Source organism: Cyprinus carpio, chromosome B10 (genome assembly GCF_018340385.1).
Source record: "Cyprinus carpio isolate SPL01 chromosome B10, ASM1834038v1, whole genome shotgun sequence".
In the NCBI taxonomy this organism is placed as follows: Eukaryota; Metazoa; Chordata; class Actinopteri; order Cypriniformes; family Cyprinidae; genus Cyprinus; species Cyprinus carpio.
This window is the reverse complement of record NC_056606.1, coordinates 16,376,244-16,393,662: the sequence shown is the minus strand read 5'-3', so window position 1 is coordinate 16,393,662 and position 17,419 is coordinate 16,376,244. Positions and strand designations below refer to the sequence as shown.

At 38.1% G+C, this 17,419-nt stretch overlaps 1 protein-coding gene across 7 annotated transcripts in view; it reads right to left on the bottom strand.

Moving 5' to 3' along the window:
• stard13a (StAR-related lipid transfer (START) domain containing 13a) overlaps positions 1 to 17,419 on the bottom strand; it is a 54,360-nt gene that overhangs the window by 16,761 nt on the left and 20,180 nt on the right. The window contains exon 1 of one of the 7 annotated variants that reach the window (XM_042732861.1): positions 12,823 to 13,272. The exons of 2 other annotated variants lie outside the window; for them this stretch is intronic. In XM_042732861.1, the coding sequence (XP_042588795.1) occupies positions 12,823 to 12,946 (124 nt within the window). In that variant the 5' untranslated portion in view covers positions 12,947 to 13,272. Of the gene's footprint in view, positions 1 to 3,331; positions 3,626 to 3,749; positions 3,762 to 6,003; positions 6,166 to 10,514; positions 11,022 to 12,822; positions 13,273 to 17,419 lie in introns of those variants that run through there. 4 more of the 7 variants (XM_042732860.1, XM_042732862.1, XM_042732868.1 and 1 more) reach the window with 4 other exon arrangements.

Sequence of the window (17,419 nt, the reverse complement as noted above, 5' to 3'; positions counted from 1 at the left end):
TGTTACCAAATACATTTGTAGAAGAACAATATGTTGATGCCTAAATCCCTTTCTAGGGGTGGGCGCTATACCGGTTTTAAAGTGACAACTGGTATTATGTTGTGTGGTGATAAAGACTACACTGTATAATTTTCCCGCTTATCTTGCCTGATAAGTAAATAATTGAGGGCAAAATATTAATTTGACATATTTTAATTACCTCAACATGACTCGCAGTACCCGCGTGAGCGCTCCGTTATCAGTTGTAGCAGTTGTGGTTGTATCAATAACAGACCACTAGATGGCCCGATTGAAGAATCAGAGTTATATTGAGTGAAATAACTGACACAACGGACCATTTCAAATTGACTTGTTCGGTATTGCTGGGAACGCCCCCAAAAACGTCATAACCGTTTATGCCGTGGGGGAAAACAAACCATTTGAATTAACACGAGGAGACCTTGTTAGGTACTTGATCTTTACTTTTTGTGATGATTTAGTTTGATTTTTGCTTGGTGCAATGCCAAAAAGTTCCTGTGTGGCGTACTGTACGTAAGTTAAAAAAGCTGATCTGAAGATGTACATGACTGATAAACAGACGGACTACCGGAGGTAGCACTGAGCAGGTAGCACAGACAGGCTACACTACTTACCCTGCAATGATCTGTCATTAGTCCCAACCCCTGTACCGCAACCCAGTTCTGATCGGGCTTAGCAATCAAATAAATCTTACTCCCTGATATTTTGTGATGTCATAATCTATTAAAACATTTATTTCATATTATACACAATCCCTTACGAAAATTAGCAATGGTATTACTATAGTAAAAGTATAGTAGACTAACCAAGGTTTTTTTTTTTTTTTACCAATAACCACATTTTTACTACAAATACCATGGTTAAACTATGGTTAGTGTAGCAAAACATGTTTTTACCATGGTTTAACTATAGTAACCAATAACCATGTTTGGTATTTTATATACATATTTTCATGTTATCTTTTTATTTTACGGCATGTATTTGTGAAAATGATTAGGCAGCCACAGCACACACCACATAGAATAACTGCGCATTTCAAGGCACTTCAGTGGACCTTAATGTTACCTGTTTTGTCAATGTTAAAAATGTTTTTAATATATCAATAAGAAAGTACAACAGGCTTTTACTCAAGTTATCATCACTTTATTACAATTAAGCAAAACAAAACGACAAATGTTTACTTTCACAAGGCGTCTCGTTCTCTTATAGGCTTGTAGTAAGCGGTCTCTTGCGCCGTTAGCCAACTAAAAATGTTGGGAAATGACACCTCTTGCCATTCCGTTGGGTCGTTTGTCCAGTTACAGATACCGTACGGACAGTCCGACCCAATACGGCTCAGTTTTTATGCGTATGTTTGCTCTGTCAAGCGGCAGAAATTATTTTATGTAGGCCATTCTGAGTCAACACCATGCTTTTCCAATGAGGGGGACAGGACTGTTTTCCCCCACGCAGACTCCGCCCACACAGCTATAACGTGACAACGAACAAGTCTTTATTAATAAGAGAATCGTGAAAAAATTGTTTGCTCAAAAATATCAAGCATTTACAAATATTTTTTCACAGGGGGGACCCGGCAAAAAATGTTACTGGTATATGGTTAAAATATTCTGCCTGTAATTTTTTCTTATACCGCAATATAATATCGAACTTTGTCCAATCCCTCACTTTTTCTATTTATATATGGCTAAAATATTCTGCCTGTAAGTTTTTTTCTTATACCGCAATATAATATCGATATTGCCTAGACAGTGTAAAATATTGTGATATGAATTTTAGCTCATATCGCCCACCCCTATCCCTTTCTAGAGTTTTTTTTTTATTCTTTTTGCTTCCGATCTAACACTGTCATTCCTCAGTTTAGCTCGTTCCTGGCGGTGGGACAGGAATTCCTCACACTTTGGTCTGCAGCACAATTCCCAGTGATTAGCTCTCCCCTGAGGGGTATAAATTACTGATTTACAATCTAACCACTGACAAACACAAAGTCCAAGTCTGAGCGACACAAATTCCCTTCACAGCACACTCATGTGTCATATAAATGTCATTTCCTCTGCTCCTCTAAATTATGCACTAAAGGGACACATTATGGAAAAAAATGTTCTTGCCCACGTGCATGCCCATGTAAAGTAACACATCAATTACTACTGAACAACTTACAACATAGGTGTAGAAAAATTGCATCTTTACCATTTAATGCATCTCTAATGAAAGTCACACATATGAATTCCTTGTATGTTATTGCCAAAAAACTGTGTTCAATACTAGTTCTGCATGTTTAGTTTTCAGAAGCACACTCACACATGGAAGCAATTAAAGAAAGACACGATGGGGCCTTTTTACAGTGCAAACACTGCTATCAAGAAACAGCGCTCAGTGGAGGCAGCCAAGCATGCTGTCACAGGCAGGAAAAGCCCCCTGTGTCACCGCTGTGGATGTTTGTTCTGTTTTAATGGTTTGTTTGTTTGTTTCATTGACAGAGTTAAATAAAGCTTTGGGCTTTCGGATCACACAAGGAATCAATTATCAAACGAAAGGTTCGTGCAAGTGATGGAGGAATTTAAAGTGTAATGATGTGTAATTATGGGCATAAGCGCTCATTAAACATGACATTACATGAGGGTGAAGACTTTTACATTATTAAGAAACAAGCCAAAAATTTGACCCTGGACCACAAAACCAGTCTGAAGGGTAAATTTTTTGAAATTGAAATTTATACATCATCCGAAACCTGAATAAATAAGCTTTCCAAACGTTTCTTTCGAAAACGTTTGCATGTTAACGTATGTCCAATTGTAGAGGTTTAATACACCTTTTATTTTGATTTTAAACATTTACATTAAAAACATGACGATTTGTTTATATTTATTTAAAATTGGTTAACCTCAACTTCCTGCTCGCCTTCAATATAAAAAAAAAAAAAAAAAAAAAAAAAAACCTTGCTCTGTTCTCAGATCAGTACTAAAACAACATCTAATGAAGCCCTCAAATGAAGCCCAACCACTGGGCTTGTTTTGCAGAACATTAAAGAGACTCTGGGACCTTCTAAAGCTCAGAGGGGATTCTGGGTAGGCCTGAATCCAAGGCATGGAAATAAAGAACTGCTGTGAAGTCATGAGTTTAATTAACACATTCCGCTAATATCTAATGTCCCCCGCCAAGAACCAAACGACCAAACCAACAAAAAGGGTCCCCAAAACAATAAACCTCAACATAACCTAAAACAAAGCAGCATGCAGAACATGAGTCAACCAAGGTCACACTCAACACAAACAATTTGATAAAAAAGTCACACAAACAAACACACAGGGATCACCTCTGCATAGCTTTTACGCTGCTATGACATCTAATCTAAGCAGTCAGGACACGCAGCCCCTCATGATCCAGGCATTCTTGATCACCTCAACGTGACAACAGGCAGTGCGCCATGAGAGAGAGCAGCAGGCACAGATGCCACGCAGAGCCTGGATGCCACGGGGTGCGGGGCACAATCAAAAGCATTCTTGTTTTGATTGAGCAGGCAAGACCTCTGATTATATAAGAACACAGGTCCTGTGTCCTTAAAAGTCACCTCTGCCCACAAATGACTCTCTCAGGTTTTTACATTCTTTCAGTTTTTTCCTCTTCTCCCACTTACTACTTTAGTTCTGGTTATTCCTGCTTTAAAAGTCAAAAAAGGAGACTCAGAACCAAGAATGAGAACATTTCCTGGGTATCTGTCACACCTCATGGACCTGTTTTGTTGCGTTTTCTTCCCCCACGTGCTCTGTTTGACGTAGTTTCTGTCTTCGTTTGATTATGTCATTTGGTTCAGGTGTGTCTGGTTAATTATCCTCATTTGCTCTACTATATTAGTTGTGTTGTGTTCTTTTTTACCCTTGTGTGGATTTGTTAAAGACTGTTTGCATACATCTTCATCTTTGTAGTGCATTTATCTCTCCATAGCATGACGGTATTTTCTTTTTAAAGTAACCGAGAAACTATGTTGCAAAATCGTATTGTATTGAAAATTTTATGGTATTGAAAGTGAAAAGGTGGAAACTGGAAGCAGGTTTTGTTAAGGAGGGTGAACAATGTGACATTTGTAACAATACAATAATTCTGTAGTTGATATCAGTTTTACAATTTCAATGCCACAGTAAAACTAGCATGCTACTGAACACAATTCTGTATTTAAAAAGTTATTAATATAGAATATCATTCCTAACAAAATTAATCAAGCAAAACATGTAGCCTTAAGGCCCATTCACACCAGGGATGATAACTTACCATAATGTTTTAATAATCATTACAACTCTAAAGACACAGTGGAAATGATACAGTTGGAATAACTTTCAGAATTTGTTTTTTTTTTTCAGCTGATGAATGCTAAAAACACTGACACCCAATCAGAATATAACCAAAATTAAAGGTGCTGTATGTCATTTATTTTTACTTTATCAAAGCATAAAAATATCATTTCTGCAGATATTTTGTACAAAACAATGCTACAGCCAGTTATTCAATCTTGAAATGTGTGTTCCATGTCAGAATGTCTGTCTGTGTTTTTCCCACTGCCAATAGTATTTCAACATCTTGGGTTGCCAGTTGGTGGAAACACAGTGTATTGCAGCCATGGAAGCCAACAAACAAACTGGATCTGAGATCATAGATTGCACCTGACCTAAGTTTTACTCAATGACCAGAGGCATATTATAATGTTGATAAATCAACTAATCAGTTAAGTCTTGCAGACTTTAATGTCAAAATCTCTCATTCCCGTTGTGTGTCCTCAATCTGGCAACCCGCCTTAGCTTCAGGTCTGAGGAGGAGGTGGCGGGAGAAACAACTCTCTCCAACACTTTAAATTTGGAATGCAGTATTTCAACTGCTTGCTGTAAATATTACATACAGCACCTTTAAAGAGTATTTAAAGCAACAGACAAAACTGTGGAACACACTTATAATAAGCAAAGTGGTAATGTGCCTTAGTGACATCAGTCCACACTGCCAATGGAAAAACAGTTACATTACTTTCTCATTAACAAATATTTTATGGATTCATAGTACAAATGTTAAACTAAAGCTACTGCTCTATGGAAACTAACAGTTGTGTCAATGAGCAGTTAGTTGTGTTTGCAGACAGTATGCTTTGGTGTCTCTGAGTGTGTGTTTTAAACAGTGTGAACTCGACTCTCAGACCACCAAGGCAGTAAAACTATGATCCTTTCTGAGCTTTGTAATGCACACTCTCCAACAAACATTCAGCCTCTCTTCATCTCAGCTATTTCTACCACAACACACACATACACACACACACACACACACACACACACACACACACACACACACACACACACACACACACACATCCCTCCCATGGGTTTTCTCCAGACAGTTCCTTTATTGCTCATCATGCAGATTTGCAGATCATGCGGATTTAATATACACACACACACACACACAATAACATATGGACCAGTGCCATTTTCCCACACATGCTAAAGTGATTTGACATCCATCCACTGGGATCATAAGGACGTTTCTTGTTTAACTAAACCTGACTCTTAAATTCCTTCAGTATAGACCATGTCTTCCATACTCAAAATGGTCAGAAAAATCACAAAGTCCTTAAACATCTAATTTTTTCTCTAGGCAGCAATAAGTTCAGATGGTGAGCAAATGGATACTTTTGCTTAAGTATCAGAAAACCAACTGATTTTAGGATAAACATCAAAGACAAAGTCAATGCTTAAAGCATAAAACATAAGTACAGTAAGAGCATGATTTCCTCCAAAAAGAAAAGAACAGCAAAGCAGAGTAAAAAACAACAACTAAACAAAACGTTTAACTAAGTTAAACGACTGACTATAAGAAAAAATAATATTTATTTTTTATAACATTAATTTTATGCTTTTTAAAATGACCAAATGGCATGCTGCATATCATAAAGTTAAAAAATTAGCCATTTGTGATTCAGAGTAATTTTGAAGATGCAGATTCTGGTACCTCTAGGCATCGGCAGATGGCTGTGTGTTATGGATAAGATCTTAAAACCATAGTGGAGTGTTCCGTCAAACATTCAGCATGATTTATTATGTCCGTCTTTTAGAAGAGTCCATTCCATAACCGCTCCTTTTCTCCACTGAGTTCAGCTGTATGTTTCTCTTTCTCTACACTTCACCTCCTGACTGTAACGCTTATGTGCCAGTCCCTCTTCCGCCCTCCCCTCCGGTCTCTAAACAGCTGGAGTATGTACAGTCTTCAGCCCCCCGTCCCCCTCCTCACCGTGAGCATGTGAGAAAATGAACATGTGCTGCTACCTTCAGGGCGCCATTGATCATATGCACACACACGCAGCTGGAGATGCAACCTGTCGGAATGCCTGTTCCCAGACAATAACAACATTTGGTTGAGTGCTAGGAAAATCTCTCTATCTTTCTCTCTATAATACTACTGTATGTAAAACAATATATAATTATTATAGTGATACAATAAAATCCAAATGTAAAACATTACTGATACTACCCAACATGTGCCAATCCAATCATATACAGAAGCATAAATTAATATTGTTTCAATTTATTTGGACCAAACATTCGATACAAATAAATTGGAATGTTTTGAATTGATAATAATATTTTATTAATTCGTTTTGACTTTAGTACTGTACAACGTCAATTTAAATTAAGTCAGAATGAAATAAAAATGTACTGATGCTACTTCTGTTTCATCACAACTCACATGTACATTAAAATATATAGCTGTCTTTATATTTTAGAGATTCCTTTACAAGGGAATGTTGATATTTGAGGATCCTTAGCATCAAAAAGTTTGAGAACCCCCACTTTAAAGAACTGTTTTATAGTCTGTTATTGTCTTTTTCTCTCTTTCTTGTGCAGTGGAGTGGTGAAACAATAGGAGGAGGAATAACACTGGAGAAGAATGGTTCACAAAAGAATGACAACGGAGGAGAAAGAGAGACTGCTGTGTGTGAGAGAGAGATACCAGAGGGTCAAGTGTTGGCTAAGTGGCTCTGGGCACACTCCCCAGAGTCCTCACACATTCCCTTCTGGGAACACGACGAGGCTGCACGTGTGAGGCTGTGTGTGTGTGTGTGTGTGTGATGGGAAGAAAGACAGCAGAGGAATGCAGGAATCATATGGCATGAGAGAATCAGCAGTCAGAACTGAAAGAATAACAATCTAATTAACAGCAGGCTACTTTTCATTGGACAACTACTAAAATTTAGGCTGATAGATTTTATGCTTTTGTGAAAATTTGTGAGCAATGCAAAACATGCAACATCAAAATTTTAAGGCTTACATGTCTCTATGACACTTTGGTATCTAGTAACTTACTGGTCAAGGAATCTTAGCTAGTAATCTTAATGGTCAGTGAAAATCACCTGTCCAATTGAATAAGATACATGAAGCATGATGTGTCAAATTATAATACTCATGGGTTAGTTCAAACAGTTTGGGTAATACTAATACTGATCCTAGACTTAATAAACACCACTAGGTATAAATAATATTATCTGTGATTTACATGTATGACCATACCTCTTTTAAACAACAGAGGGCAACCAAGAGCAAGAGAAAAAATACAAAAAGCAAAGGCTAAAAATCCACACACCAAATAAAATGCAGGTCCTTTGAACAAAAATGATTCCTGAAGATTTACATGAAGGTGACAACAAAAACTAAAGCGCGCTAACAAAAAAAGTGACTGCACACACACACACAAACATTTCAGTCCTTGCTGGACTGTCTTCAGCATCTTTAGCACATCTTTAGGAAGTCCAGCTTCCATTCTGACTTTGAGTTATGATAAAATGTACACTTTAAAAATGTGTGATTCAAGTTTTAAAATCTCCTTTGACTTACATTAATATAATGTTCAGCATTCAAAATCTATTTGCCAGTCATGATGCTGTACAATACGATGATGTCATAATGGCCTGGGTCCATTCTCCTCTGACTTTCTACTCCTTCTTTGGATCATTTTACTAAAATATTCTGCCTTGCAACTTATTGCAATACCTTCAGGAAATTCCATTCATATCTAGTTCAAAGTACCACCACCCTCTCGACCACCGTATGCTATTCCAAAAAATAGCACAGATAGTTCCCGTCTTTAGTGTCTCATTGTTTTTATAAATGCTTAGCTGTATGTACAGCAGATGACTGTTGGCTGAACAGAATCACTGGCCAACTGAAGCCCAACCCTTTCCAGCTCTGACTGCTGTTGAGCAACCGCACACATGCCACAGCAGCTCATGATATGACAAACGTACATATTCAGCATCCAGGAATCCACCCTGCATACTAAGAAATGAGAGGAAGATAAGGATACTCATCATGACCCAAACATATCTATATAACTCTAATAATGATTTGCTTTTATTTTCTACTGTGTCTAAGAAATGAGGCAAAAATGTATTGTGCAATAATAGTTAGGTCCAATATTTCATTATGTATTTGGTGGAGTTCCTTATAAAGACACAACCTACGTGCAGTCAGGAATTTGGTATGCTGTAAGTGGGTGAAGACTGCTTTAAGGTGAAAGGTATTTTTCTTTCCGATACAAAAATAATATGAAAGTACTTGGCAGACTTGTACTGTGCATAATGTCACAGCTGTAAACCACAAATGAAATAAATTCACTGAAAAATGACAATTCTGCCATAGTTTACCCGTTGTTCCAGACCTCCGTAGAATACAAAAGACAATATTGATCAAGAGATGAGGCTTATGTACTAGTTGTTTTTGATGAATGAAAAATGAATGACTCTTTCGAGCTGGTTCCTTTAATGAATACTCCAAAAAAACTGGGTTGACTCTGTCTGAAACACTGCCCTGTATAATTTACAGCACGAGCAGAGAAAGCAAAAAAAAAATCAAAACCAAAAAAAACAGATTCAAATCAAACAAAAATCAAAAATCAAGAGCTTGTAAAACAGATTCAAATCAAACAGAGAGCTTGTGAATCAGAATTGAAACTGATATATTTTGACCACTCCCTGACAAAAGACTGAAGAAAGCGCAAGAATTAAATGGGCTCAAATTAAGATGCTCATATTTCAGTCTTATGGCACTGCCTTCAGTCCACATTTGGCTCAAACCATTTCACAGTGGCAGACCTGCTTTATCAAAGTGCTGCGGATGACAGGCACCAGGCCCAGTTTTTGATGGAATGGGGTATTCTTGGACCCGCTCACAGTACAGCTGCTAACACTTAGTCTGCAGTCAGAAAAAGAAGGTCAGGTTAATATTTGAGACACAGTCAGAGATAATCTACCTCTCAAAAGTTGAATTTTATTAAATAAATGTCAAAATCTCCCAGTAGCCTTAGTGCACTGGGGGTCAAACTACTTTATTAAATGTGGAATATAAATCATTTTAAATGAATGATCTTGTCTCCACAGATGGAGGCGAATATATCCTTTAGCATGATATGTATCCACATGCCACAGTCATGACTGGACAAGCCTGTGATTTCACCAGAGCTCCACAGCCATCCAGACCTCCACGAGCCGAATGACAGAATAACCGGCATGCAGTCCAAACATTCCTGCTGCCGCGTGAGCGAGAGAAAGTGTGTGTGTGTGTGTGTGTGTGTACGCAAGCAGATTCCAAACTAAAGTTGCCACAATCTGCATTTCTATTGACCTCTAAAGCATTTCACTGTCAAAACAAAGCAGTAGTTTTATTACAAACATATTTAACAAATCATATATGCTTCTCAGTAATACTTCTTTTTAATGAGCAGACAAACCAAAACGAACCACCTAGCTAGACCTCCAAGAAAGCAAAACACTGGTGTTAACCTTTTGAAACAAATACTGCACAGTGCACACACAGACATACACTTGTCATGTGCTGTGCTATCATACGCTTGAAATATAAAAGGGTTATTCATTAATAATGCTGTTGATTTGTGGATAATACTTTGGATTTGGACAGGCTGTTCTCTAGTGCCAGAAACACAAAGACTCTGTACATCTAGAAAACACAAGAAAACTTTGTCTTATAGCCAGTATTACCATTGAAAACAGAGGATCGGCCTAACACGTCAAAGCTGAGAGCAAAGTGCTTCATATTCATGTAAACAAGACTGAAAAATAAAACAAACACATCTTTTGGAATGCTTAATAACGTCTCTGCATCATGTTAGGCTTGAAGGTATCATAAAGTACACAAATATGGAATGTATAATGTCATATGGAATAACTTTAATATCTCTTTTTTTTTATTAGACAGCGTAATGAAGAGCAAATGGATAATTTTCCTGACACTAATTTTATTCCTAACAAAAAAGACCCTGATAATGTAACGTGAGTTTCAGAAATCTCAGATTTGTTGATATACCAAAGTTTGCAATCAAAAGTCAATCAAATTTCAATGTGAACACCTGAGACAAAGCTACAATGCAGTGCTGATATAGAGAGAATTAATGCAAATAATAATGCAAAAAAAAAAATGAGTCCGAAATGTTACCCAAAGCACCTCTCATACCTTGGGATATCTTCTTCAGCAGCTGTTGCCTAGCTATGATACGAGCCAGACGTAGTCCAGAACGCCTGTGGTGGCTGTCCAGTCTGAGGTATATATCTTGAGTCTCTGGAGTCATGCTTCCCAAACACTCACTGTCCATGGATTCATCTAAGAGGTCAGTCAACACTGCGTCTCTGTCCACAGCCACAAAGGCACTCAAAAGCGCTTCCTCAAATGTATCACTTATCCTTCCCTTAACTTTCACGCACACAGTTGAATCTGCACTGAAATACACTATATAAAGCGTGCTCCTTTTGTCATTTACTCACGGAACACTGGCAAGTATACAGACCCAAACACACCTAGGCATGAAGTCAGTTCTGATCTGAGTGCACATTTTCATCTACACCACCCACTTTATGGTCGTGTGACCGTGAGAGGAGCCAATAGGGTTGGGAGGGTAGAAAGCACCGTGCGGGCAACTGAATGTCAGCCAAAAACCGGCTCACATTTGATTGGTCTTGGGTGTTAGGGAAATATTGATCTTGGGTGGAACAATAAAAGAAAAAAAAAAAAAAAAAAAAACTTTAGACACCTATTTTGTATCAAAAGGACTGAATTATATTTTATATTTTATTCGATTTTTGACAACTGTAATAATTTAAATGTATTTTGTACTTATTTAGAATGAATAATTCTGCAAAACAAACTGTAAAAAAGTTTAATGTTTCAAAACAAAAAAGTACCAAATCAATATCTTCAATCCTAGCCTCATAAAACACCTTGTTCTTGTAGACTCCACACTTTAAAAAAAAAAATACAGTATTATGTGGAGCTGAAATGGACAGTTCCAGACCTGAAATGTGAAAATTCAAAAAATAAATAAATGGCACATTTCTTTTGTATGCTAGCAATGTGTAGGTTTTCCCACCTTGAATGTTTGAAGCATGCATGGACAAGCCTGGAAAGATGCTGTTGAAAGCTGAATCTGACAATGACTGCCATCTGGTGTTCATGGAATGCAATTAGTTTTGAAAAAGTCATTCACAATTCACTCAGTTCAGCTAAGGACTAAGGACTAAGGGCAGGCTTTATAACCGCTACAGGATTTAAGACACCCACATAAGAGCTGTGCCAAAAATACCTAAACATGAACTTGATCCATGAAAACAAACCCGTGTCATTATGGGCATTCACTTATAAGCTAAATCCAGCGCGGGTCAAACAGAGGTGAGTTGTTCATGGTCTAAATCGGGGGGACACTGCTTACAGTAATCCCATGTTTTATCAGTGTCAAAAGTCCACAAATTCTATACCCACTTAATTCAACACAACTACAAAACACTGTGATTTTAATATGTTCATCATTATATGCAATGTTTACCCAAAGGATAAAAGCTCTGAGTGCTGGAGCAGAAATGAACCCTCGGGTTGAAAAGAGAAGAATGAGGTTAGTGGGTTGAAGTAGAGAGAGTCTGTACAGTGCTCAGTGAGTCCAGATTGCTTTTAAATGAACTTTTCCTGTCATTTCCTCACTTTGAGCCTTGCCATTCTTGTTATAATGGACTCTTTTTTTTTTTTTTAAATAGAATTACATTATTCCACCAGGGCATCCGAAGAGAGATTCTCAAGCTCAATATAGGTCACTAAAATACTATAATAAACCATTCATTCACATGCCCCCCTCAGACTTATTAACCAAGTGCATTTTAAAAGCAATTTGACTTCTGTAAATAAAAAAAGTTTTTGACAGAAATCACTCATCTCAAGTCATTTTCAATCCAACAATCATAATCTTTCACAAATTTTAACCTGTGTTTTCCATCACCCTGAACAAATTACATTATTCTCCTAACACTGTTTGATGTGCAAAAACGTCAGGAAAAAATAAAAATCTTAAAAGACTGAAATTACCTGTATGATAGAGCTGATAAAAGATCAAAAAACATCAATAGGCTACTCCACAATATACCACTTTTGAGAGTGTTAAGAACATTTAAAATAGGTGAGAAACGTGACACGGATCGAGTGTCCTGATTAGTTTTTGCGCAGGAATGCAGCGGATTTAATCGAGTTGAGAGGCAGCACACATCAGCTAATGACATCACGCGCACAACAGACCGCTGGAGCGCAATGTCAGTTTTAATTATTTATAGACAGCGCAAGCATTCATCACATGCAAGCTTATTAAAATCCATCCCAGTCAAGAGGGCACATTATGAGCATGACCTAAAAACTTGACCTTCCCCAGGCCCGTATGGTACTAGATATATGATTAAATGGACGATGCATTATTTCTAAAAGTTGATTCGTGTGTCCTGCCACTGACCTGCCAGTCGCTTCTCCCGTATGTTTCTCCACAGTAAATCCCAGGCTTTCGACGTGGAGTCGCGCAGCTGCTCGCTGATTGACCGCCGAAGCTGCAGTTTGCTGGACTTTCGCCTCGTTGTCATCGTGAACGGTGACACATATCAGCGCCGCGCCCGGGTTTCCTCGGAGAGGACCGTTATCCGTTATTCTCCGCTCGCTCCGGTGCCGCAGTTGTCGTCACTCCACCTGATACGCGGCGCTGCGTCACCTTGCAGCAGGAGAACAGCGAAGCGTGTTTATATTCTGCTCCTGCACGGAGCTGCTTCGAACGCAGCATCCACTCGGATGAGTCTCATGCTCTCTGAGGTTTTCCCGCTTCTCTATATCAGCGCAATATGACAGCGAGAACAGCTGTGTGAACTCTCCAGCACTAATGCAGTGCAGAGGCGCATGGCACTCTCTCTCTGTCTCTCTCTCTCTCTCTCTCTCTCTCTCTCTCTGTGTGTGTGTGTGTGTGTGTGTGTGTGTGTTAGTTTCACTTCCAACTTCAGAGGAAATACTGTTGTCACAACTTTGCACGATTTCTATATATATTTGTGTGTGTTATCCATTTCTGTCCTAGTGTTTCAATTTGTATAAAAGAGCATATAACCTGGCAACAGAAAGAAAGAAAGAAAGAAAGAAAGAAAGAAAGAAAGAAAGAAAGAAAGAAAGAAAGAAAGAAAGAAAGAAAGAAAATTGAAAATTTCCACTATTAATGGCCAGGAAACACGTGTTGACCTTTAGTGGGGCATGTTGTCACAGTGGAAAACAGCTTATTATAGACTTGAGCAACAAAAATTAAATAGTTAGCTCATTAAAAACAGAAAACAATTACAAATTGTATGCATTTATAGCAGTTAAAGCAAGTGACAGCTTAACAACTTTGCCCTGACCTAAAATGTATGAAAAATGTGTGAAAAATGAGTCTCTTATGCCCATCAAGGCTGCATTTATTAAATCAAAAGAACAGTAAAATATTGTGAAATATTATTACAAATGTAATTTATTCCTGTGATGGTAAAGCTGTATTTTTATCAGCCATTACTCTAGTCTTCAGAGGCACATTATCCTTCAGAAATCAAAACAATTGTGCTGAATATTTTTGTGAAAACTGTGACGCATTGTTTTCAGGAGTCTTTGATGAACAGAAAATTCAAAAGAACAGCATTTATTTGAAATAGAAATATCCTTGCTGAATTAAAAAATAATAATAATAATAAAAATACCGTCCGCAAACTTTTGAATGATGTAGCATAAGTCTTTCAATTAAAGTGAGAACTGTTACTTGCAAAAGTGTAATGTTTAGGGTTATGGGCCAAGTACGGTTAGTAAGGCTATAAAAAATGTTATTTAATATAATATTTTTAAATTGCAGCATGTCATATTGCATGACACTACTTACAAATACTTATGTCAACTATCCAGTTACACATGAAGTCCTGTCTTTATTTAATGTGCACATACATATACATTCTCCGTCTTACACACACACATACACACACACACACACACACACACACACACACACACACACACACGCGCATTCCAGTGTCAGGCATTACACTGGCTCAGCTCCCTCTCAGAGGGGGGTGTTTCAGAGGGAAGTTTCACGTTGGAGATTTATGTCAGTAGGTTACAGTGGTGACATGACTGGCGCAAGGTGTGGAGAGAAAGGGAAAGCCATGAACACAGGGTTAAAGCAGTCCGTCTGATCCACACTTCCATCCTAGGTGGGTCACAGTTAAACCGGATACTGCTCTGCAACAGAGCCTAAACCTCCTCACAAAAAAAAATAAGAAAAAAATATTACTACAACAAAAAAAACAAAAAAAAAGAAAAACCCTGGAGTAACTCTACCCGGTAAACAGTGGCTCTGGAGCCAGTCTGGCGCTGAAAGGGTCTCAGCGCCACTGAGGTCTCACACTTCGAGGAGAAGTGTTAACATATCTATATACATCCTAGTGAGGTGATTTATGCATGATATTACGCATTTTAGAAAGGCAGGGCTGTGAAGAAATTTAATAAAAGCCTGTATTAATCATAAACAACAAAGATAATTTGACCTCACTATGCGACCAAAGATAAGTACAGAAAATTGAAATAAAAAATATAATAAAAGTAATCAAATAACTTTTCTGCGACTATATGGCCAGCAGAAATTCAAGCGTAAAGTTGTATGAATGTGTAACCTGTGCGTGGCCCCAAACGTCACTCCATGTTAGCGTGGTTATCAGCTAACTGCTCATCTGTGTGAAAGAGTGAATTCATATTGAGTCACCGGGGCCCCTCAGGAGACCCTAATGAATATTCATATCAGAGACACGTGGGAGTCAGAGGGAGTCACTGGCCTTCAGCATCTTGTACTACTTTCTTAAAATCATCCAGATGGCAAGAACGCAACGCAAAATCTTCTAGAAATATGTCCTTCACTTGTCCAACAAAAATCAGGACAAATCAACCCCCAAATGCCTTACAGAGAGCAGCCAATCACAACAGGAGATCTGTTCTTGTGAGCAAACATGCCATTGAGCGCAGGCGTGTAATGGGATAGAATTAGGACAGACAGACGTTCACAGAATCAGTGGGAAACAGGGACTTAAAAATGGCACAACTCTTAGTTTCTGGATAAGGCTAAGGATTTTCCCTCCTTTTTTTTTTTTTATAAATACTCATACTTTACACACTTAAATTTTAGAGTCACATTATATAACTTTGATGTTGTGTAAAAGATTAACATAGCAGCAAATCATACTTGAAACTAATAAATAAAAATTAAAATAAAATATATAAATAGATTCACCCTCTTATAAGGATCATTGATTTCAGGGGGCAAAATTTCCATTGTCAATGGTGTAGTGATGTACAAAGCACAATTCACACAGCAGTCACCTTTAAACCAAATATTTCTTTATTGGTCAGCATGGCATATCTGTGTGACCAACTTAGACCTGCATCCTACAAACTCAATCTTTTGCCCTCCATGAAATTCAAAATCATGTGGATTCCAGTCGAAATGACAGCATTTTTGACAGTGCTGAGGAGAAGGCTGTGCATGTGTGGATTTTAGTTTGGGTATATAATTACAGGGTTGTGGTCATTCAGTGACCGAGGAATGCAGGGCCACAAGGTCAGATGGACATAGTCACTGATCTAACTTTCAGTATAGGGGCTTCTCTGCACATCAAGGCTCATCTTTGTCAAAACATGATCTAGAAGGAAATCCCCTTCAAGTTTCCAGTAAATACAACACTATTTCCTTCCTCTCTTGTCTTTTGCAACCACACGTCACATCTTTTAGATGTATCTTAGACAAAAATTAATCTTAAGACTTTCCTCTAATTCCAAACATGCCCAATATCTTACAACTGACGTTTCCCTGCTGTTTCCGAACTTTTGTAGACCCCCTGTTGCTCTGGAATCATTTCCCACACCACAGTTTAAAAAGTGAGGAACATCAAGATTAGGAAGAAGCTGTCTGCCAGATGGTGCTGTTTTCATTGACCTTATTTGTGGGTTTGTGGCTGCTTTTCCTGTGGGCAGTGTTTTAATCTGGGGCCTGATTCATCCAAGTTTCTGAGAGGTGATGAAAATCATGAAAAACTTGCCTGTTTTGCAAAAGGAAGAAAATGTGTCTGGTTTGAGGTCTTCAAGGTTATAAATTAATTCAAATAAAAAATCTGACATGATATTCTAATGGTTCAACAAGTTAATTTTGTTTTCTTTCATGAGGGCTTTGACTTCTAATGTTTAAAATCTGCCAAAATATTTCCACCCTCTCTCTGACCCTGAATGAACAAGCCATGTTTTGTTGCTGTGCCTTTGGGAATTCTATGTAAACATCCTCTTTTTGCATATGAAATAAGAAAAAAACAAGTGCTATTTATATCGAAACTTGGACCGCAAACAAACATTATTAACAATTTTGTTATGCTAAACCCAATTTTTCCAGAAATGCATCCTAGAACAGGAAAGATCAGCTTCTTTTAGGGTGAAAAAACACATCAGCAATGAATCTAATGAATCTTACCCCAGTAGAGAGCCAAAAAGCCTGTAAAATGGGTCAGTGGCTGTCTGGAGCCTCGGTTGAGTCCTGCCCTGCCCAGAGTGTCCCATCTTTGGATCTCTCTTCCACAACATAAACACGCTAATATGTTGTTTCCATCCCTGGAGTTGTTTTAATTGGTTCCTAAAGTACTTAATAATGGCATGAGATTATTATCATAGAGGTGAGGATTACTGGGGCTGAGGGGATGGGCTGGGGCCAAACAATGGCTAATGGATGCACAGGAAGTGTGTTTATGTGTACTGTATGTAAGAGTTTCTACTATCCAGAAGAACCCAGTGTTTGTGTTGGCCTCCCAACGCAACTGTTTTCTCCTGAGGCTGAGAGGGACTAAATATCCTGCTGGATCACAATACCACCTCCTTCTCAAAATCAGCCCCCTCTGGCCTTTTGAACTGTCATTGGTGGATTTCACAGATGCAGATATATGTATGTATGGTATTTATTTAGACATCTTTTTTTTTTCCTCTGTCTCTGGTATTTCACAATCAGGTTATCCCCAAAGCATCCT